Source organism: Teleopsis dalmanni, chromosome 1, assembly GCF_002237135.1.
Source record: "Teleopsis dalmanni isolate 2A chromosome 1, ASM223713v2, whole genome shotgun sequence".
NCBI lineage: Eukaryota > Metazoa > Arthropoda > Insecta > Diptera > Diopsidae > Teleopsis > Teleopsis dalmanni.
In genome coordinates, this window is record NC_051846.1 from 178,860,699 (window position 1) to 178,887,192 (window position 26,494).

At 24.9% G+C, this 26,494-nt stretch overlaps 1 protein-coding gene across 1 annotated transcript; it reads left to right on the forward strand.

The window, feature by feature from the left end:
* Window positions 1-3,275: 3,275 nt before the first annotated feature.
* LOC119670431 (sodium channel protein para-like) lies at window positions 3,276-20,570 on the forward strand. Its single transcript, XM_038080688.1, has 4 exons — window positions 3,276-3,679; window positions 6,793-7,063; window positions 16,018-16,322; window positions 19,520-20,570. The coding sequence occupies exons 1-4, from the start codon at window positions 3,470-3,472 to the stop codon at window positions 20,459-20,461; spliced, it is 1,728 nt and encodes a 575-aa protein (XP_037936616.1). The 5' UTR covers window positions 3,276-3,469; the 3' UTR covers window positions 20,462-20,570.
* Window positions 20,571-26,494: the final 5,924 nt, after the last annotated feature.

Here is a 26,494-nt window from a genome sequence, read left to right on the forward strand (position 1 = left end):
TGTAATTGTAAATTAATTATAAAACAAATATAACAAAATTTAATTGTATTATATTTTTTATATTCCCTTTACTTGAATATAAACAAATCCAACCAAACTAACACAAATATTCAAAAACCAAAAAAAAAATAAAACTAAATCACCATTACGAAAATCATCGCCAAAATTATTCGTCATCACAAAATTAAACCAAACACCCACAACCACCTGAATAATCCGCCATCTCAATCCACCATCACCAAAACATCAAAACTAATCGGCGCTACACAGGTCGTCGTAAATGCGCTGGTTCAAGCTATACCGTCCATCTTTAATGTGCTATTGGTGTGTCTGATATTTTGGCTTATTTTTGCCATAATGGGTGTACAGCTTTTTGCTGGAAAATATTTTAAGGTACGTTCACACAAAATTCTTAAGAGAAAACGAAAACCAAACAAAAAATTTACTATGAAATTGAATCAAAAAAGCATTGAAATTACAAACTCAATGATTATTTTATGATTGATCAATGAGTTCCTAAAATGCAGAACAGAAAAACTAAACAGCAAATAATTAGCAAAAATAATATTCGACACTAAATTATAATTGCAATATACAACATGAAGTTGATTTATAACAAAAAAATTGTTATTAGAATTATACAACAACGAGATGTTTCTATCCTATAAGCTATCTTTACAGTCTATTTGCTTCGTAAATAGTTGAGTTTGAGACGTTAAACTCGGTTCCAATAATTTAGACGAACTTTTAACCTTCATTAAAATTTAATATATCAACTAAAATACACCAAATTCGATCATAATTCTATATATATTAGTTAATTTTCTAATCAGCATTTTTTAAGGGAATTAAAAATAATAATCGAAATGCATTATGCTCTTAATTGATAAACAAACTTTTTACATTATAAACTGAGAAAAAAATTTGATATGATATTACAGAGTTATTAAAAACTCTGTAGAAAAAATTATTATATTAGATGAGAGCCTAAGCACAAGAGATCAACCATAGCCGCAGTGCTCCGCTCCGTTGGGAGCTGGTACTCTGTTTATTTCTATTCTATTCTAAATGAGAAGCTTTGTTTAAAAGCTTATATAATACCGATTAAACAAAATCGATCGATAAATAAATCGTGAGTATATCCTGTGTCATATATATAGAAAAGATTGAAAATATTTTGTCATGCTGACTCCTTTGCTCTCTTTGTATAAAAATATAATTTATAAACAAAAGTAATTTTAAATAAATTTTTATCTAGAAAAAATTTTAAAAAATTCTCTTATCTGTGGAGTTTTATATTTAATATAATTAATATAATTAATTTTTTTTACCAAAAATGTTAAAATCAAGTAATCAATTTGAACTAATAAAATATCTTATCGATTAAACAATAAATTTTAACAAGAGCAACTGAACCCACTAAATTTAGTTTCTGTCTTATTATTTTTAAATTATATTTCAATATAATAAAAAAAGGAATAAATTAAATAATAAGCTGTTAGGTTTTATAATGAATGCTTATACATATATTTCGAATTTGTACTCTTTTTCATATTTTTTTTTGTCCTATATCCGTTCTCCTTGTGCGGTATCTCTAGTTTACAATGTCATAGGTTGTCTTTTCTTTAATACGTCTGCATCGCTTGTCACAGTTAATGATAGTTTTTGGTTTTTCATAGTTTACCTAGAACTTTCTCTATATCTTTAGTAATCAACACTTGCACTATCATATGATTCACGGATCGTTTCTTTATATGGCTATACTAGTGAAGACAGAGTTTTTATAACTTTATGTCGTTTGAGGTAATCTGCTACTAGTACTAATTAAATCATTTAATACCTTGTTTAACATTATCGTTCCGCTGGTCCACCATAGCTTGTCATTGCTGTCAAATAAAATTTCTGCTATAATTTTTACGGTGCAGCCTAATACTCGGATAGACACGCCATCACTGGTCTAAACATGTTTTAGTAATAGTAGAATTATTCTGTCAGACAATAAAATTATTTAAAGAGAATTTTTTAAATATATATAAACTAATATCAAATTTACCTTTAGTCAATATTGGTTCACTTAAAGTACATATTTTACTTATACAACTATTGCTTTTACCATTTCCCACGGGTTATTATATGAGCTGTAGTGGGCTTTGTGTACAAGGCCACCACTCCCACTTGAGCATGACTAATGCCATGAGTCGGACATATTTTCCTAAATTTTATCTTTTTTATCTTTTAAACATCACAGTGATGTTTAACGTCCCTTTTGTCAAAAGATATATAATAATATAAACTATTGTTTTCAATAGAGAGGTATTTCGATATTTTTATAGAAATAACTTATAACAAAGATCAATTAGGAGTATAATACATATAACAACATCAATATTCAGTATGTTGTTGATTTTGAAATGATCTTATATTGGTTAGCATTACTGCACATATAGAACAGTTTGGCGCACTTTTTTCTTAAATTTTTAAATAAAACCAAACTAGTAATCTATAATTAAAATTAATAAAATAGTAAATGAAAATATCTAAAAGAAAAGTGATCATGAAAACAATTTCATCTAGAAAAAATAATTTTAAAAAATTTATTTCAGTACACATTTCAATAAATTGAGTTCTCAACAATAATAATTTGGACATACTCATAAATAAATGCAATATTTAGTAAAATCTTAGTTCACTTAGAACTAATGCAATGAAATAATAAAACTGCTAATTTCTTGCTTTTTCACATAACATAGTTTAGAATGTACTTATACACAATGATTAATATAAGAAGGAAAAAACTTTAAATAATTTATTATTAATTTTTTATATTTTTTACGAAATAAATATTCCTTGCACATTAGTGCGAAGACGCAAATGGCACCAAACTAAGTCACGAAATCATACCAAATAAAAACGCCTGCGAGAGTGAAAACTACACATGGGTGAACTCAGCAATGAACTTCGATCATGTAGGTAATGCGTATCTGTGCCTTTTCCAAGTAGCCACCTTCAAAGGCTGGATACAAATAATGAATGATGCAATTGATTCGCGTGAGGTAAAGTACCATATAAAAATTTTGATTTTTTTTTATTTTTTTTTTAATAAATTATATAATTAAATTTATTATTAGATATTTTTACTAATATTTTACTAATTTTTCTCTTTCTATTTTTATTAAACTACGTAAAACGTTTGCGTATGTATGACAAAATACACACAACTAAAAATAATTATAACAACAACAAAAAAACTACTACAACTATATATCACTCAAAAATGAATAAAAACAATATCAAAATATTATCGAAAATTACACAAAAAAACACACAATAATATGCCACGACTACAACAAAACACCCCACTTATTGATAATATATATGATCTGAAATTTGAATGGATTTGAATTGAAATACAACCAAACCACAACCAAAATAGGTTGGAAAGCAGCCGATACGTGAAACGAATATCTACATGTATTTATATTTCGTATTCTTCATTATATTTGGATCATTTTTCACACTCAATCTGTTCATTGGTGTTATCATTGATAATTTTAATGAACAAAAGAAAAAAGCAGGTGGATCATTAGAAATGTTCATGACAGAAGATCAGAAAAAGTACTATAATGCTATGAAAAAGATGGGCTCTAAAAAACCATTAAAAGCCATTCCTAGACCGAGGGTAAGGCTTCCAACTATTACAACGTTTATAAATTAACAAAAAAAACCAAAAAAAAATTGTGATAAATTTATATACATGAGAAAAAGAAAAAAAAAACTACTAACAAAACTCTAAAATCTGTGCCAATTGTTAATACTTTTTTCAATTTTTTAAGCATAATATTCCTTATTTTTTTTCCGATGAGGATAATTAAACTAGAATAGGGTAAAAATCATGAAACATTCATGAGGAAAACATCTATAAATTATTTAAATGTGTTTATTATTCACAAGTGATTTTAAAAAACAAACTTGTTATATGCTTGATATACATTATATATAATAATGTATCTCAAATGCAATTAAAATCTATCTATCTTGCACTTCCTTCAAAAAGGCAGATCAGAACTGCTTTACTTCACAATATTAGGCATAAATAGAGACTATTCAGTTTTCAATGTGTAAAATATAATCATTATATCGTTCTATCGTTCTACCTTTCACAATGTTCAATATTTAAATGTTCCCTTGATTGCAAGTAAAGGAAAACTTCTGGATATGGTTGTCTGTCCTTAAACATTTTTATGTCTGCCATTTTCGAAACTTGTGCAAAAATTACAAAATTGCAAAATTTTTTATACTGTCTTGCCTTAATATTTTCTTGGAATGTTTCAAACATATTTTTTCTTGCAATCTTTTTATGGCATAATTTTCTTATATATTTATAAATAACATATAGTATATTACTATAATGTAAAATACAATGCATGCAATATACATATACAATATATCAATAGTTTTTTATTACTTCCTTACTTATTAACATAAAATGAAAATGAACTATAGTATCGAATTTATATATTCTTAAATAATAAATTTATTATAAAAAAAAATAAATTAATTCAATAAAAATTAAATCCCTTAAACTAGTAAAAAGTAAAAAATAAATATTTAAATTGAGAAATTTATAAAATTTAGTTATTTGACTAACTTTTTAAAATATATAAACAATTTTTAAACATAAAAATATAACTTCTGATACCATTTTTTATAAAAAAAAAATTTTTTAAATTAGTAAAGTTTTTCGCAGCACTAATAAATAATATTCCCATATACGTATAGTCATATACAAAGAAATAATTGATTTTCTGAACTCTATATTCAAAATACTATAATTTAATGAAAAATATGATCATTACCAAACCAATCAACAGTTGAAATTCCAGACATTTACTGTCCAAAAAAAAATACCATTGTTGACCTGAATCTAAATTTAAGCCAAATTTTTGGATTATTCTATTTTTTATTTGAACTAGATTTCTTGTTACTAGACATATAACAATAATTTAATTAATAAATAAGTACCAAAGTAACAATACTCCAGAAAAATGTGCGAACATAAAACTCAAGTACGGCATTGGGTCAGTTAATTAAGGAATACTGACTCTGAGCTTCAATTTTGGCAGAACACGAGTTCGATTCCTGGTACTTGCAGTCTCAAAAGAATTATTTAAGAAGAACTAAATACAAGAGTTATTTCTAAGGTATTTGGCAATACTCAAAAAAGCTGTATAGTCAGCCAAAGTTTCAATTTATTAAAATAATAAAAATAATAAAAATGAATTTTTGTTTTTGTAGTTCACTACTGTTCGAAAAATCTCTTTATTAATAAATAATTTAATTTTAAAATCTGAAAACATTAATTGTATACTAAACTTTTCTCGTTAAATATGAAGTATCTATTACCTTTTCTTTAATCTCATTATTTGGTTATACAGCTAACAGTAAGGTTTTATTTGCAATTATTCTATATACAATGTATACAACTCTCGAATAGGTTATCTGTCCAATATTTTCAGGAACATAACCTAAATCTATATAAAGAGCCAACTTGATATATAGGCTTTATATCTTTAGCAAATATTTATATCGATTGTTAATGTTGTCCTATCAAAATTAGGATTACGAGTCAGTTTACTAAATAAATTTAATAAGACCTGGAAACGAAAATAGAGTATAGTGCAGTACTGTAGATTATAGTATTGTTAGTATGTAATCCGTAAAACTTTTGTATACTATAAAAAATGTATAAAAACTATAGTTTTAAGACTTAATTTTTTCTATTTAATACTAAAGTCTTCAACAAACTCTTATGTATTTTATATAAAGAATTAAAGACTGTGAACTATAAAATTGTTGACATATATTATATTGCTAATTCGAACTCCTACTAAAACATCTTGTGAGATACCCTTTTTGTAAGATATCAGATATCTTACATATTAATACAGTTCAAAATATATTTTATTGATTTTGTACAAATTGACTTATAAAAAAATATTTTAAACAAAACCATTTAAAAGGAACATTTTAAAGACTGGAATATGACATGAGAATGTAGCATGAATTTTAAATAAATTTTAATTTTAATAAATGCAATAATGCATCGGACATGTTTTTAGCACCTACAACAATAAATACTAAGCACCAACTATTTTATTTATAATTTGGAAATGTCAATTTTAAAATAAAGTTTTTATAAGTTTTATTAAAGTCTTATCAATATATAATAAATATTATATACTAAAAATATGCCTAAAATATCTAACTAGAAAATAAATCACAGAGATTATTGAAATATTAATTAATTTTTTTAATATTAATATGTAATACATAGATTTTCAAATATATATAATTAATTAAAGTATATACATATCACTGCATACATTATGTATGCAATTTGCAAGTATAAATACCGGCAGTATATAAGTATATGGAAGAAAGTTCGCTTTTGGCACAGATAATAAACTCAATAATGCACTGAATGTATAAATATTACATATCTTAACTAATATAATTTAACAAAAAAAAAAAGAAAATAAAAACAATTACAGCGAAGCGATTAACAAAAAAAATTATTGCAAACTATCAAAAAATATTTGATATATAAATAATATAATAAAAATATATAAAAATTAATATATAAATATAATCTGAAAAAAAAAATTATAATAATAATCAAAATATGATAAAAATTATTATACAAATTTGTAAAGAAAATGAGAAAAGCATTTTATTATTATCACTGTCTCTTTGTCTCTTTCTCTCATTATCTCTTTTTACTTTCTCTTACAGTGGCGACCACAAGCAATAGTATTTGAAATAGTTACAGATAAAAAATTCGATATAATTATTATGTTATTTATTGGTTTAAACATGTTTACAATGACACTCGATCGTTATGATGCATCGGACACATATAACGCTGTCCTAGATTATCTCAATGCGATATTCGTAGTTATTTTCAGTTCCGAATGTCTATTAAAAATATTCGCTTTACGATATCACTATTTTAAGGAGCCATGGAATTTATTTGATGTAGTAGTTGTCATTTTATCCATCTTAGGTAAGTAAAAGCTAAAACGTTAAAAATTCTTCTACTGCTACTCTTCTATACTTCAGTGTTTTGTAATTTGTGTGTAAAATTCGTTAATTAATTCGTTGTTTAAATATTGTATTTATTATCCTATTAATCTATGTGGTCCGTATATTAGCAGCAATATACCCGTAAATATATACAGTTATATTGCTGATTCCCAAATTGACATATACATATATATATGGTTGCTTAGTAGTACCATATTTGAATATATATAGTAAAAATTAAAACTAAGTGTTGTGCTTAAGTATCCCTAATTTTAATTTTAAATTTAAAACTTTTTTTTTATATTTATTTCTCTTTTTTTATATATATATCTCCAAATTTGTTGTTGTTCAAAGTACAAATTTATATAAAAATATTTAATGTTGTATTTATGTTGTGCTTAATTTTTTTTATTTAATATATTTTTTAATATTATATTCAATAAATTCTTTTATATATATATATATATGATCATTTGTATATATATTTTTATGCTTTACATAGCGTATAAATTCAATTTTGTCTAATACAAATATTTGCTTTAAATAAATATGTTTTTTATTTGTACACATATATTTTAGCGAAGCTTCTATCCTTCAGTAAGAAATTCATTAAATCCATTGCTTATGTTATATATATGAATAGAAGTAAATAGTAATCTGTGTGTTGTAAAGTATTATAACATAAACCCCTAGTGAGATATGTATTACCTCGCTTCAGTGGTGCCGTATATACCGTATACTTATAGAAATATTTTGCTTACATTTGTTTACAAATAAATCAGTCATAATAAACTTATATAGCATAATAGAAGATATTTGTTTTCAATATTTTACTTAATTTATAAATTTATACATATTTTTACTTAATTACTTAATTCGAATTTAGTTTGATTCTAAATGTGTAAAAAAATTTTATAATAGTTTACAGATTTTAGTATAAATTATTACATTATATAAGGTCAGTGCTTTAGATATGTTTAATTTTATATTAATTCCTAATTAAAATACTTAATTAATTTTAATTTTTTTCTTTTCTATTTTATTAATTACTGCATTTTTTTCTCATAATATGAACTATTATATTTGTTGTAATAAAATTTAATTCTGTTTTAATCTAAATTAAAATTTAGAAACAATACATGTACAGTCTTAAAATGCTAAATAAATTTAAATTATTATTAGTATTATTACTAAATTGGATAGGACACTGTGACCTGAAACATCTATTGTGTCCCTTAGTCGGATTAAAGTGCATCCCCAAGTCCAATTTCTTTAATGAAAGACAGTATAAAAACTATCTTTTCTAACCTTAAATCTCTATATTCCATGAAATACCCTCCTAGGTGTTTCTTCCGTTTGTTCAGTAGTGCCGGTCATTCGCCTAGCATATAGTATGCGGTTTCATTCTCTTCACTGCAGTATATGCAGTTTGATTTGGATTGTATTCCTAACTTTGATAGGTGATTATACAGTGTTTTAAGTAATATTATTAAAATGAAGAAACAATTTAGAGTACAAGTCTCAATATTTTGATTATATTTAGCTGAAATATTCTCATAAAAAAAATTAATGCTTAGTAATTACTCTCATTTTCAATATATATTTCTTATTCTTTGGTAAATTTGGTAATTTTATATTAACGTTCTCACTAATGTCTTATGGAAACTTTTATTTTAATGGACATTTTAACTTTAAACTTATTTTTATGAGAGTAAAAGAATTATCCTTTGTATCTTAAAATATGACTACATCTGTTGAGATCATCATTTGAGTCCCGTACAATCTCACTTGATTCTTATGCAAGATCACTGCTCATAATTTAACCTAAACTTACCTTACAAAGTATTTATTATAATTCGAACAATTACAACTACGATAATTTTCTGATAGCGAAGAAATACTAATCGTTTTGATATCATCTTTATGTCATAAAGTTCATACAAATACACATATATTGTGACATCCTACAGCTGTAACCAACACAAACCATTAAAGCTAGAATATTTTTAAGTACCTAGTCTTCTCTATGCTACTTGTCTATTCATGTACGAAAATATCGAGTTTCTGCTGGTTTGGGGACTATCATCAAGTCACATACATATCCGGTTCATTTTCAGTGACTTGCCTAGTTCTGAAGCACAACTCGATATAAAGTATTGTTTTTAGTCAGAATAAGATACGGCTATGTCTGCGATTCACATAAGTTTGCATTAATTGATTTAGCAATTTTATTTTAGTTTTTACTTCCTTATAAAATTGGGTCTTAAATATTAGAATTGAACAGTCTTATATATCTGCAGAGTAACAACGACTCTATATTCTGCTAAGGGTTCCATAGGATTGCTTAGATTGTGTTAATTTGTTTTGTGTTCTTAATTGATTTTCTCACATGCTTAAGTAGTAGAAATTTGAGATTACCGAAAGCCCCTAATTCGAAATTTGTTAAGTATAACCTCCTGCAGTCGTTGTTTCTGCCTCAGTTATCTTTAAAGATTTCTGAATCGGAGCAAAATTCTTAGATAGACTATATTTTTAATTAGAATATATGGTATACTGAAATACAGAATATATAATTCGAATGTAGTATTTTGTTTTATATAAATTTAAATAAAATATGATTCTAGATTTATACACAAATTTTTATGTATAATTTTTAAATTCAATAATTTCGTAAAATATTATTTTGAAAAAAGTTAATAAGATTTATCTCAAAAAACTTTTTGCTTATAATATTATTGTTTCTAAAATTTTGATTTGTTTATAACTACACAAAATACAAATGTATATTAAACTTTGTTTAAAAAATAATAATGTACTTGTAGGTATAAAGGAAATTTTTAATTAGGTTATATATAATATTTAATATAAAATTAATAATAATATTTCAAAATTTTTAGAAATTCATTAGCAGTATTTTTTTATGTTTAATTTTTTAATCGATTTAAAATTATTTAAAATGTACAAACTTGTTTTTAACTGAAATTAACTTATCTTAACTTAACTTATTTTAAATGAATTCAAATTTTCTTCATTATACTATTACCACTTTTACCATCAATCGAAACGAATTTACTATATTTACTTTTAAATAAAGTATTTATTATAACTATTTTTTTTCCTTCTTAAAATCATACCCACTTTATAAAAAATTACTTCTTCAAGACTGACTTAGAGTCAATAATAAGAAACCCATTTAAAATAGTAACAAATTAAATTATTAATATTTTATGTGATATTATGTATATACATATTTATGGCACAATAATAATTTTTAACCGGTTTAATTTGTACTATAATTTAATATTTATATTTAAAATAACTATATTTAATTAAAATGATATTCCAATATTTCGATTATCTTCGATAGTCATCCTCAGGGATATTTATGCTACTACTATAGGTATACCATAACTAAGGCAGCAGTTTGACCAATACTTTAAAAATTTAACGATAGTCTTATTATTATAATTATGTATCTTATACTTCTAAAAATTATAGCAAGTTCTTTAAAAAGTAATTCTATTAATACAAGCCGCTAAATCCAGTAAAAGGAACTCATATAAAATATTAACGACCTGAATTATGAACATTTTTTATAGATATTTAATATAATTATGCACTTATTATAATATCTTAAAAATTTTAAGATGGTCTTATTAGGTTTTTTAATCCCCTATACTATTATCAGTAAATAGGAAAATAGTTCTTTAATACAGAAACTTTTCGTCTAAAATTTATGTGTACAAAAAAACCAAAAAAAATTAATCAAAGCTTACGTTCTGAGATATATTTTTCTTTTTTGATATTAAATGCAAGACTGTAGTAACTATAGGATTTGTGAAATTTAGAAACTAAATAAGCCATCGACTATTTGAGGGCACAATTTTAGTAAAATTTTAGTAAAATTGTGTTGCATTAAACAGTGATAAAATTTTTCAATAAAACCTATAGTTTCTACTTTTTTTTTGAACTGAATATACATAAGCACAATTCAGTTAAGAAACCAACGATTTTTTAATCGCTTAAATTCAAATAATTAAAAATTAATAGCAGTTTTATATTCAAATTAAAAACCCCAAAATAAAAATGCTTCGATCGTACAAGAAATAATACAAAAGATGGATTAAAATATGCTTTACTACATTAACACTAGCAGAAAGCTTCTTTTTCATAGCTTACAGCGTGGGATCTGATACTGGAAGCAATTTTTTTATAATACTTTGAAGCGTCGCGCTATGAAAAAGATGTTAAATTTTAATTTTCTGCTCAATATAGTTTCAAAAAAAAAAAAAATTACTGCTCTATAATGGCTTCAATATTGCGAATAGTAACAAAAACAAAAACAAAAAAGATTTATAAAAGTAAGATTATTTTTTATTAGTTTTTTATATATAAAATTTTTAAGTTCGCTTTCATTACGTAAAAATCTATATTTCGATTTTTACGAAATACGCTGCCTTCAATGTTTTTCACAAAAAAAAAAAAGAAAAGATGTTAAAACCTAAAATTTTTATTTTGCTGCTTCCAAATGCTTTAAACGTTAAACCAACTAAAATTGTGCTTTATTATTATTTTTTCCTAAATACAATTTAATGGCAAATTTCTACTAAAATTCAGATTTTATATACAATCATTAACTCAGCTTAGCAAATCTTTAAGCTTCGAAGTTGAGCTTCCGACCAGTTCAAACCCTAAACTAAATGCTTATTGCTTTTCGTTCTTTGAATGTGAGTTCGGATACTATTTAGATTGAATATATGAGACATACTACTCTTTGTGTTAGATAAGATTATATTCACTGAACAGAATAAATCAAGTGATATCTATAATGCGATATATATTAATACACGCTGCCATTTAACGTTTAATAAATTTTTTTGACAAATAAAGAAAACAACTCGGATTTCGAAAAGAAATAAACAAACAACTTGGCACATTAGTAATAAAACAACAATTTCCATGAAGAATACATGGAAAAATATACACAAAAATTAATATTAAAAACTTAATAAATTATTATTATATAAATGAAAACAGATTCACTCAGAGATATCAATAATGCTTATTGCATACCTCTGTGCGCTTTTTGCCCGGTATTCGGCTAAAGTTAAATATAAACGCCGCACTAAGTGTTCACTTTATACGACGGATATATTTATACAGATGCTGTAAAATTGCATCAAGGCCAATCACAGTTGCGTTCCCAATAAGGGTCGTGCTGCTAATACGGGGGCATTAGCCGAATCTTCTTAATGGTTTTTGTCCATTCTGCCGATGGATATTATGTACTTTACTATGAACGTGTATCAAGCGCCGTAGTTGCAACCCTAGAAGTCACCTACAAAGCATTATAGTCAAAACGTAAGAACATTCGTCGTAGTAATATCACTAAAAAATTGCAACAAAAATATCGTTTGTATATCGTTTGTAATGACATATCCCATCCAATAGTAATATGAATAGTGACTATTGGTACTGAATGCAAAATTGGATTGTTTTATTGCATGCAAATTTAATAAAAATACTTAAATAAATAAATTTATTGTTTTATATTTAAAACTTTAGATATTTCTTTAAATAAATCAAAAAACAAAAAAAAAGAGATTAAAAAAATTTAGTTACCCGAGCTCCGCTTCAAACGACGTTTTAAGTTTTAAATACTCGTACTTAAAAATATATATTTGTTATTAATTTTAAATTATATATTTATTTTCTTTACTAAAGCTAGCTTAGCTAAAATCTTTAAGCAAGCCTTTTATTTATATAAAAAAAATTTTTATTAAATTTAATTTAAATTTTTAAAGTTTTTCATTAACTCGTTTTTAGAGCCGAAACTCTATTGGTTCCTTCAACTTATTATCACCCTACTTCCAAATATAATTGTTATTCATAATTTTTAGCATATGAATGAACTAAATTTGAGAAATGCCAAAAATAATAAAAATAGATTTATTTTATTAGTTTTGAACTTTTATTTAGAAATTTTTTTTTTAATTAATAAATTAAAATAAAGTTCATTTGTAGTTTTTCTTACTATTTCGTAAACGAATTCGAAACTTGTAGTTTCATTTTCATTCGTAGTTACCATAAAAATTTTGAGCCAATGAACAAAACAATTGAGACATTATCTATCGTAAATAATATATGCTATATAGGTATATATACACTATATTGAAATCGATCCAAATTATAATGTTACAATTGTGACCGAAGCGAAAAAGTTGGCATTTTGGACTAAAGAGTGTTTAGGGTGATGATGTTGATGATATTTGGCACTAAACATATGCTGCGAATTATCGCTTAAATGGATTTTTTATTTTCTACAAAATATAAAATATTCATATAAAAACAGTACATAAATGTAGGCATAGTTATGCTACGCTATTTCCTATATACATAATATATATACATATAAAATTAAAATATTAATATACTTTAATAAATAAGAGAAATTGTTCAAATAATTAAGAAAAATTACAACAGCTTACGCTTAGCCCTTCAATGCTTAAACTTACATAAATTAAGTAACTTACATATATGCTTGTGTGCGCAGCAGTGGAAACCTACTTCAGTGGGCTTCGCTAGGGTTAAAGAGGGTTAAGTTTGAACAATTTCTACAGCTACAGCACAAAGCCGGCTTAGCTTTGTTATAAATCCAATTTTACTGTCTTATTTTAATATTTGCCATAATTTAATTTTAAATGTAATTTTCATAAAATTTGTGTGTATAATGTTTTATTGTAAAATTCATATAATTAAAAATTTTTATGTATCTTATAACTATTAAATCCTTTAAGGCGAGCTTAGTATTTTTCCATTGTTAAAGCTTTAAATATTCCTTAAAAAACAAAACTTGTATAATTTTTTTTATATTTGTGTGTTAAAGTGTTTATTGTAAATTTTAATTTTTGCTTTTCGTAATTGCTGTTAAATGTATTTTTCATTTAAATTAATATTAATTAATATTTATATACAAATTAATTATTTATATAAACTTAGCAAATTGCAGTGACGGAAAAGTCAGTTAAACTTTCGCTTTTATATTTGCTTTATATAATTAATTTTAAAAAGTATTGTTTATGTTTTATGCTTTTTAGCGAAAATATATATTTTTACTAAATATCAGAATATACTATTTATGTATACAGTTTAATTATTTAAAGCAGTACATAAGCAGAGACTTTATAATTTTTTTTTTGTTTATATACGTTATAAACTTTATATACTATAAATTTTTTTTATTTAAATTTAAATATATCAAACGCCAATTGCAAAAGGTTAATATATAGATAACTTAATATTAATGTTATCCAATAAACCATTATCAATTTCTAACAGTTTATTAAAAGTTAGATTCTCTTACAAACTAACTCTTTGCCTAAAAAAATATTAAAGATGTTTTTAAACACATTCAAATATTTGTTATATAAAATTATTTAATATAATTTAAATTATATATTCGTTATAGATCTATAAAGACCTATCACGCTACCGCAAGCCAATTCAAATGATTAATGATTAAAAATTATAGGATAAAAAAATTAATTAATTTTAATTAATTAATAAATAATTAATTATTAAAAAAAAAAATATTAAAAAAAAAAATAAAGTTTTCTTTAAAGTTTCTCTGTTAGCACTCTTTGCAGAGTATGTTCTTAGTAGCGTCTCTTTCATCTTCCAAAGCATAAAAATTAAAAGAGAAGTTCTTTAAAAAGTTTCTTTTGTGTTGCGCTTCACAACAGATGTGAAGCGTTTTCCTCATTTTGAAAAGCATCGAAAACATGCTTTTGAATTCGATGTTTTCTAAAAAGTCTCTCTGCAGCATTGAGCAGCTTAGTAGATTTAAAACGTTTCCCTCATCTGAAAAAGCTTCGAAAACATCGAAAGTCACAGTGCGAGTGACTTGAATCCAGTAGAACCAAGTCTAAGAAAATTATTAGAAAGATTTTTGTCTGTAGCCCGTGAAGGAGGCTTAACAATCGGACAACTAAATTTTTCTAAACTAGTAAATAATGAAATCAGTACCTTACAAGGAAGAGAGTGGAAAAGGGGGGGCGGGGAGGGGGGTGAGATTGCAGTCAAATCATTTTGCCAATACGTTCTTGGTTAGAATAACTGAAGTTGTGGAGTGTATTCAAAGAAGTTTTTCCTCACCTTAAACACAGCTGTGGTAATTTTAATATAGTTTCTAAACTGAAAGTAATACAACAGCAATTCTAGGATATGATTGATACATCTATGATATATATCAATATTAGCTTATGTTGGCTTCCATACATAATGCTCTTTGCAGTAACACTGCACCAAAAAAGAAAATTATCTGTTGGACAAGGGACGAACTACGTCCTTTGGTCGAATATATTCTGTGTCCCATGAGAGATTATTTTCAGTTACCTTCTGATTTCGAGACTTTATGATCTCTTTGCATAGCAACCGCCACAAGTTCAATCGACTTTTACCTACTTAAGATACCAATGAGTATTTTTTCATCTTATATTTAATCTATTGCTATATTTAAAAATATCACGTTTTCTGATTTGAAAATTTTAATTTTGTTTCATGTATAAATATTTTAAAATTGTTAAATGTTTTTAATTTTATTTATTTTATTTTAATTAAAAAACTTACAGTTATGCTTTTTAACTATTATAAGACTTACTAATCCGTCACTGTTTCAATAAGTATTCAGTCTCTGTTGTATAGATTGTTGTATGTGAATTAATATGATAAATTAATTATAGTTGTAAAATCGTATATACAGAAAATTGTAATTGTGTCAAACCTAACTATTATAATTATTAAGTTTAAATGTATTATATGTATTATGTAAACTACACAGCGTAAAGTTAAAAATGTTATGTAAATAATTTTGATTATCTTTTATAATTTTAACTCTCTTGTGCATTTTTTCGAAAATGTATCTCATCCCTACAGGTCTTGTATTAAGCGACATCATTGAAAAATACTTCGTATCGCCGACGTTGCTGCGTGTGGTACGTGTTGCGAAAGTGGGTCGAGTCCTGCGTTTAGTTAAAGGTGCCAAGGGTATACGAACTTTACTCTTTGCGCTGGCCATGTCCTTGCCTGCCTTATTCAACATCTGTCTGCTGCTCTTTCTCGTCATGTTTATCTTCGCCATATTCGGGATGTCATTTTTCATGCATGTTAAAGAGAAAAGTGGCATCAACGATGTTTATAATTTTAAAACATTTGGCCAGAGTATGATTTTGCTGTTTCAGGTAAGATACCACAATTTACAAACGGTTTATGTTGTCTATTGTTGTTGTCGTTGGGTGATATTCCTAAAATATGTCATACAAGTTTCACTAACTCATAAACTCGTTGACATAAACCAAAAGGAATATCACAATGTTGATTAAAGCTACGGTAGTTGTTGGTAAAAGCTAAATTAGTGCGTTAACTCATAGTTTAAATAACATTATAAATGCTTAACATATTCGTACTATATTTTTATTTTATTTTTATTTATTTCTTACTTTCATAAATTCCGGCTTCAAAACAAAGACGTACGCAAAATGTGAAAGCCTACCTATTAATAAATGTACTGCTCTCTATAACTATCTAGCTTCTATACTCTAAATTAAATTATGCTCTAAATTATTAAAAAAAATGATGTGATATTTGTTTACGTCTTTGCGCTTTATATATAAATTACATATTTAATTTAGTTTTATGTTTGCATATCTTTACTTGTGTCAATGCATTTTATTCATGCTTGTCGTTCAGTAATATTTAATATTTTATTTAAAACATTTGGCGTCATTGTTTTCTTATTTTGAAATGCTTTCTGTGCTTTTCCTTTGTTTTTGTTCAATTTCAAACTACATGAGTACTATCAATAATCTAACTTTTCAAATTATTTCTATGTCATATATTCCTTCAAAACCTCATTAGCGCGCTTAATTGCTAAATCTAATTCAGCTCTTTCAACAATCACCAAAAACAATGTTTAATTCCTCATCAAGCCCATTTAGAATAAATTTTTTTGCTATCTCATGTTTTTATCATATCAATTAACCTAAGATACAAGCTGGTCGTTTATGTGTCACCAGTGCTTACTAACTTAAACTTACTGCTAAAAACTAAAACTAGACGCTTTTATTATTGCTTAAATAATATTGCTTTTAAGCGTTTAAGCGCTTATCCTCCTGGCTTATCCTCCCTACATATTCACGTTTGTATTGTATATAGCTTTACAAATGTACTAGTTGCTTATCGTAGTTAACAACGTACTAATTTACTTAAATTTTAAATAATGAAAGCCTTGATAAATCACAAAAACTGTTACGATAATAATATTTATGGCTTTAAACTATTTCCATAGTTTAGTACTCAATTAGTTATCCTAATAGCTGCTAATAATATCCACAAAGAACCTGCCATATAATTATTAAAGGACTTATAATTTTCTAAAATAAGACTTTTTTTAATATAATAATAACGGGTTGATATGCAATTTTATCGTTGGTAGTTGATATTTTGATTTTTATTGGGTTGAAGAAGAGTTTTAGTTAAGTATATTTTTTATGATCATCATTGATTACTGTGATCACAATAAAACACAGAAAGTTTTCTATTATAATTACTCATTAACTTTACTTATTTGGTCATAACAACCCTTTACCGGGTTTCGGCCTGACAGAGCATGGCTTTCCATGCGCCTCTGCTGCGTGCTAGCCTTCTCCAGTCTCGTATATCAAGTTCGGTTAGTGTCCCTCAACTTTATCACTCCACCGGAGACAAGATCGACATCTATACCATCTTTTTACAACAATTGCTTCAAACATCTTTTTCTGATGTTGGAGTATCTTCATCCATACTCACGACGTAACCAAGCCAACGAAGCCGCTGGTTGTTAATTCGCTGAATTACATCAATGTCGTGATAAAGCTCTTACAGCTCGTAGTTCATTCGTATGAGGTAGTCGTCGCCAAGTTGTAGAGGACCAAAGACCTATCATAATTACTAAATAGAAAATAAATACATTTCCTTCATTTTAAACTTTATAAAGATTTATTGTATTGTATTGTTTTAATAAATACTGAAGCAGTAATAACTAAACAATATTTTACAGATTTTTTAAATCTTTCTATACAACCGAGTCATATTAATACTTTAGGTTTAACAATATATAATTTATTATTACTAAAATCCTTCGCCTTCTTCTCGTTTACTTTTTTCCATGTATTATGTGATTGTTTGTAGGTAAAAATGTTTTCCCACCATCAGTTCTTTCATCTTATTACTAGTTTTTTGACTTTCTATAAAATAGGAAAGTACATACTATATTGTTCTTGGTAAGAATTATAGTGGTAATACTCTTGTCGAACAAGTGCAGCTGTTGTGCATTTACCTAGAACTGTTCTTTCAACCACACATGGGCTGTGTTCCACAGCTTAGAAATCTTCCTGTGACTTTCGACAGTTTGTAACAGCATCTCAGACTACAGAGTCACAACTTCAGCTTGGCTGTCTAAATGTATATCCAGCTCATCTCCCTAACAGATTACCTTAACAATTGGAAATATATTCGCCTAAAATACATTCCAATGATCAGACAGTGAGAAGCACTTTTAAAGTTGTAAGAATAGTCCATACTCCTCACCCATTTGTTCAAAGCTCGGTGGCTAAATTATAAGATATTGGTTAGTCAAAAATTTCTAGATGCAGCAATTACTTGTTGTTAACACTTTTTCTGTAATAGATTTCATAACTTTATTAATCATAAAGCACAAATAGATGCATATAAGTAAATCGCATTTGAAGTGTATAACATGTACTAATATATTATAAAAAATATCTATGGTTTATACACAAGGCAATTAACTTAAAATCAATTACATTGTAGCAAAGAATTTATAGGTTAAATACCATTCTCATATTTCTTTACCCATTTTCTATTTTATTATTGACCCTCTAAAAATTCTTAATTATTTTATTTAGAAATGAAATTTCAAAAAAATAAGGCATAGTACTGTGGACTATTTGACCATTATGGAACAATGATGATTGTATAAAAAAACTTTTCTATCAGTAAATTATTGCTCTAAAGAGCTCATAAAAGCTCTTACTCCAATCCAATATTAATGCTTTTAAAAATTAAATTCCATCCCACATAACTAAAAACTAACTAAAAATGTTATATAGATCCAAGCTCCCACTATATAATCTCAAAAGCGACTTCTGCCCATTATTTTACTTAATAATAGTACTCGTAAATTAGCTTGATAGTCAACTAAATGTTTGCATTATTGCCGTGTAAATCAGAAAACAAAACAATATTTAAAAAAAAAATTACTAACTTAAAATTCTTCTAAACTCTTTTCAAACTGCCATCCCATTCCTGTGTCTTAAATTTGTATGTCCATTGTGTTAAATGTTATATTTGCACACGGCATACACATACACACACACAGATGTCTACCTCAGCCGGTTGGGATGGTGTTTTAGACGCCATTATCAATGAGGAAAATTGCGATCCACCCGACAACGACAAAGGCTATCCGGGCAATTGTGGTTCAGCGACAGTCGGAATTACGTTTCTTCTTTCATACCTAGTTATAAGCTTTTTAATAGTTATTAATATGTACATTGCTGTCATTCTCGAGAACTATAGTCAGGCCACCGAGGACGTACAGGAGGGTCTAACCGATGACGATTACGATATGTACTACGAAATCTGGCAACAATTTGATCCAGAAGGCACACAGTATATACGTTATGATCAGCTCTCCGAATTTCTTGACGTATTGGAGCCACCGCTGCAAATACACAAGCCGAATAAGTACAAAATCATTTCTATGGATATACCAATATGTCGCGGTGATCTTATGTATTGTGTTGATATATTGGATGCATTGACCAAAGACTTCTTCGCTCGTAAAGGTAATCCAATCGAAGAAACTGGAGAAATTGGCGAAATTGCCGCACGTCCTGACACTGAAGGTTACGAACCAGTGTCATCAACTTTATGGCGTCAACGTGAAGAATATTGTGCACGTCTTATACAGCACGCTTGGCGTAAACATAAAACGCGCGGTCAAGGTGATGCAGATGGTGATGATATAAATGCTGCACAAGGTGGTGGTGATAATGGCAGCAGTAGTGGCGGCGTTGGTGGTGAAGCTGCTGCTGATGGTGCTACATCAATAAAAAATGGTAGTGGGAGTGGCTTAAATAGCCCAGAGGGTGCCAATGGTGGACCACTTAGTCCTGGCTGTGTTAGTGCTGGCGCCGGTAGTAATGGCCGACAGACAGCTGTTTTAGTTGAAAGTGATGGATTCATAACAAAAAACGGCCATAAGGTTGTAATTCATTCGAGGTCACCGAGTATAACATCGAGGTCGGCAGATGTCTGAGGCAGGCCTCGCCCCCCCCTCCAAGAAGCACAAGAGAACTAAATAAATAATTTTCTGCCACATGTATAATTATATATATATTCATATGTATATTTATATATAGTCAACAACAACAACAACACAAAAACAACAACAAAACAGAACAACTGCAACTTTTCTTTCAGTTAAACATAAATTCAACAAACTGTACAAGGCGAAGCTGAAACTTGAGCTCAACGGGAAAGTCTAAGAAATTAGCTAAATGTTGTTAGTAACAAATATCATATATTGTAGTTTTAATGTATAGAAGAAGAACCAATTATGTTATAAAACGTAAGATACATTTAATAATGCATATATGTATGTATGTATTTACAATCCTTATAGGTAAAGAGTAAAAGGTACGAATATGTTTAACAAATATTAATTTCATGTATTTTTTTAAAAAAATAATTTATTGAAAAATCAAAATAAAAATGTGCATTAAAGTAAGCTCTGAGAAAATGTAAAGAAAGTTTAAAAAAAAATTAATAAAACATTTTTACTCATAAAGCCAACTGCCATATCAAAACAAAAAGATTTAAATATATAAATAATATTTTAATAAAAATATAAAAAAGATGTAATGAGAAGCTATTTGAAAAAAAAAAATTGTACAACTTTACGCACATCTTAACACGATTTTTGTTTTATTTTTTTTTAATTTCTATTTATATATCTTTCAAAATAATTAATGAAATAAAAATTCTCATATTTTTCTTTTAAACTTTTAACACGTAAACACACACAATTTCCACATTAATCACATGACCACTTGAAATAGGAAAATGACAAAAACTTGGAGTTGGGGCGCTAAAAATAAGAGAAATAAACTCAAGGCTTACAGCTTAATACAAACATATATATAATAAAAGAAATCATAACTACTATTTATGCACTGATGACAGTTAAATAAATAAAAAAAATATTAAATGAAAGTAAAGCAAATTAATTAATAGCAAAAATACACTCATTATAAAATTATGTGAATATAAAAATAAAAATGAAAACGGAAACGGAAACGGAAAAGTGGAATTTAATAAGAAAAAGTCCTTATCCTTATAAAACCGAAAGAAGTGTTGTGATGTTACGACATTTTAGAAGATAAACTTTAAATCCCAAAATACTAAAGTACACTGAACTACAATGAACTATAAACTATAAACAACAAAAAGATACGACTAAACAGTTAAACAGTTAAACAGTTCTGATAAAATGTCTTTAGATATATTAAGAAAGTGATAAAGTCGATCGAAACGATCAAGTGAAGTGAACAATTACACAAAAACAACAATTTCAAGAACAAAAACAATACCAAAAGCCAAAAAGTATATAAAAGCTGTAGAAAGTTAAAACCGAAGATACTGTAAGTAAGTTTGTAAAATACAGAAAAATACAAAGAAGCCAGTTGCAGAAAAAATAAACATCAAAAATAATTTAAATAAAAATCACAATAAAGCAATTTAACTACAGGACATAAATTCTTAAAATCAAATCATCTAAAAGTATATTAAATAATATATATTAAATTAAATTAAATAATTCACAAGAAGCTTAAGATACAATAAGATACAATAATTGAAAAACATTGCTAAACGCTGGCTGGACGATGATGGTAAGAATTAAAGCATATTTAATAAGTAAATTAAAGTAAATTAAACAAACCAAATTTAATTGTCTAGAGAAAAAAGATTTATTTTTAATAAATTAAAAAATTAAAATATAGAACAACAAAACTCAATAAATTAAAATGAAAAATAATTAAAATAATGTAATAAAAATGAACATTTAACAACAGTAACTAATAATAGAGATGGGTATGTGTTACAAATAAATCTAAGAATGTTGAAAACAATATGGAATAAATTAAAAATGAAAAAACAACAAACAAAGAATTCAGATATAATTTAATTTAATTATAAAAATTCATTAATTACTTATTAACATTCCCATAGAAGTGCAACTGCGCAAAATCGAAAGTAAAATAAGATAAAATCTCTTTAGAAATTTGCGCAGAACTAATAAATCAGTTCCTTGAGTATTTAGTATTATTTTAAATATAAATTGGTATTTTGCATATACAAATCCTTTGCTTATTTGTCGTTGTTTTTTTTTTGTCTATTTTAATAAATATTTAATAAATATATTAGCAGCTTCTTTTGAATATATTTAGCTTAGAGCTTTGTTTGTTGGTCGGTTAGTTTGGTTTCGAATTAAGTTGTATTGGTTTCAGGTTAATTCGTTTAAATAATTTATTAACAAAACAAAAAACATAAAAGGAAAAACAAAAAAAAACAACTAAACAATATATAAAAAATTGAAATAAATAATCTCTAATCAATTAATTATTAATGTAGTTACATAAATATGCTAAAACACAATTAATTTGCGGAATTTAATTTACAATTAAATTGGCTTTAATTTCTTTTTTGAATGGGGAAGAGGCTTTCGATATGAAAAATAATTCTTTATAAATATAAACTTAATATTTTTATATATATAAAATGAACAAAAAATTAAATGCGCTTAATATATGTATGGCTTTAATTAATCACAACACATAAACACATTTGTCTAAAACTTATAGTTAAAGTATAGAATATTAGTTAATAAAAACAAATATGAACACAGAATGATTTCTATCTCAGTAACAGTAATTAAATTAATTTTACGTAGTACCATCAATTACTACCAAATTTTCATAAAGCAAAATAATTATAAACTATAATATATTTTTAGTGAAATATAATATTAAAATGTAATAAACAAATTTCAATGTTCAATTTCGAAATTTTCTTCCACTTCAAGAGTATTGAAAGTATAAATTATATCATAAAATTCTTTATTTCCTGTTGATGAATTCATAGACATTTATATAAAACAAATATAATAGAATTCATTTTAACTATTTAATTAAAAAAATATTTTCATATATAAAATCAGCTGCATAATAGGAGTTATACAGAAGTTATGTGTCTTACCCCGTATTTTCATATACCTACATGCATTTTTATATGACCTAAAAGGATATTATATCCATATTAATTGTCTCAACTTTATGAAAAAAGCAAGTATTTCTAACCTTTAAAATTAAATTAAAGTTTATGTTAAATTAAACTTTTTTGTCCAATTGATAACTACATTCAAAATCGTACATTCAAGTAGTCCAGATCTTTATTCTCAGTTAACTTAAAAATTAAATTTAGTGTTAACCCACAAAGAAATAATAAATAAATACAATTAAAATATTTTAGAAATAATTTCAAAAATTTTTAAGTGTATTTAAACTAAAGATCTTAACTTTTTAATAATTTTTTTAAAAATTATTTCTCTTTCCAATTGCTTACATTCTTTGAATCCTTACTGTTACTGAATTTTTCATACTCTTGTTGACTATCATCAAAAATTATCTACTTATCTACTTAAATAAAAGCTATAAATTGTAAAAACAAAAAATAATAAGTGCCTCCAAGTTTTCTTCAATCTTTACCTCAATTCAAATTTGCTAAGGTTTATACTTTAACTATAATATATAAGACAAATCACATTTAATCACTATCACACAAATTCCACTCATGTTCTTACTCTTTACTCTTTATATCTATCTCTTTTTACACAAATGTACATATAAAACATATACATCACACATTTTATTACACTCTATGTACTATTTATTTCTAATGTGTTTTTATTATATATTTTATTATATATCAACAGTATTATTTATTTCTAAAAATTTTATTATTATCTTATATATTATTATTATAATATTTTTGTATTTTATATTTAGTTCTTATTATATATTTTATTGTATATCAACATATTATTTATTTCTAAAAATTTTAATATTATCTTATATATTATTATTATAATATTTTTATATTTTCTATTTAGTTGTTATTATATATTTTATCATATATCAACAATATTACTTGTTTCTAATAATTTTATTATTATCTCATTTTAATATATACATGTTTATTATTATTTATTATTATTAATTTTTTAATTATTTATTTAAAAACTTTTTAATAACTAAAAATAAATAAAAGTATTTAATTTTATAAATAAATTTATTATTTTGTATTTAATCATATTTTTCATTTAATAATTAAATGTATTAGTAATTGATTATATTTATTTTTATGTTATTATTTCTATTAAAAAGAAAAACTATACAAATTTATACAAAAGATTTATTTTTATTTTTGAATACATAAATTATAATTTATTTATCATGTTATTTTAATATAATTATTTCTAATAAATAACATTATGAGTATTGTTATATTTATTATGTACATCATAATAATTTCGTATTATACGTATCTATTATTTTTATCTTTTATATTATATATTAATTACATATATAACATTTAAATTATTTACATTGTTTTGTATTATTTATTATTTTAAGCAATGTATTTAATTTATATTCTGCGATAATTATTTATTAAATAGTAAAAATTAATTTAATCATTTTATTTATATCTTTTATTTTATTTATATTATTGATATTATTTAAATTATTTATATTATTCATTTTGTTTCTATTACTTATACCATTAAAATTATTTATATAATATAAATTATTTATATTATTTGTAGTATTTACATTATTTGTATTACTTACATCACTTTTAATATTAATATTATTTTTTTTACATATACTATTTATATTATTTATAATTTTAATATTATTTGTTCTATTTTCATTAAATAAAAAATTTTTTTTTAACTTATATTATTTATACTTTTTATATTATTCAATTTATCCATTATATATTTATATTATTAATATTATTGATATTAATTATAATATTTATGTAATTTATATCACAAATGTTATTTTTATCGTTTCTATTATTCCTACAACTTTCCAAATGTGTATTATTCTTATTATTCATATTATTTTATTAATTAATTATTTGCTTTCATTATTAATGTTATTGTTAATATTTATATTATTTTTATTATAAATGCTATTTATATTATAAGTGTTATTTACATTGTTTCTATCTTTTATATAACTTATAAAAAGATACTATTCTTATTATTCATATTATTTCAATAATTTATTATTTATTTTCTTCATTAATATTATTTATAACATACTATTTTTATTATTTATATTATTTTTACTAGAAATGTTATTTTATTATTTATGTAATTTTTAAAATACATATTTATTTTTACTTTTTATATACTTATTATTACTTATTATATTTATGAACTCTAAAACATATAAACAATATTTTTGTGTTTTATTTCGCAGTTGTTGTTGATTTTAATATATTTCATTTAATTTTTATTTTTTATTTTTTTGTGTATTTTTTTTTTTTTGAAACATAATCGTGAAAAAATATTAGTAAAAGATAAAAAAAATGAAATTAAAAAATTGCCTTTCGATATTTTAATTGCAACATTTGCAACTCTTTTCCGAAACGCTTTACTACTGAACAAATTTATTTTATTTTAGCTGTTTGAAAACTGCTAGGAACAGAAAATTAAAAAAAAAGTTTTATATAATATATAATAATAATATATATTTTTTATTAAGAACTTCTGAGTGCACTCTTATCAGCGAGGGGCGGGCGAGATTAAACTCTTAACCAAAACAAAATGTAAACTAATTATATTAACTATAAATAGAGCAACAAATAATTTAATTATAAAATACTTGTAAGTATTAAAACTAATAGGAACTGCAAACAAAAAGCAACCAAATATATATATATATATACATATATATATAAATAGAAAATAAATTTATATGAATTAAATAATTGTATTTAAATTGAGGAGGAAACGCGATAATTTAACAATAATTTTTTATATATTTAATTATAAAAATTATTATAAATTTTCTCCGTGTATCATGAGTTTTCTATTTCGTTGGAATGTATGAACGCGCAACATTGCCATTTAGTGAATTTGCTTGCTACACGCAAATTTTTGTACAAAAAATTATAGAAAAAATTTACTATATAATATAGAAATCGGTTGAAAGAATGA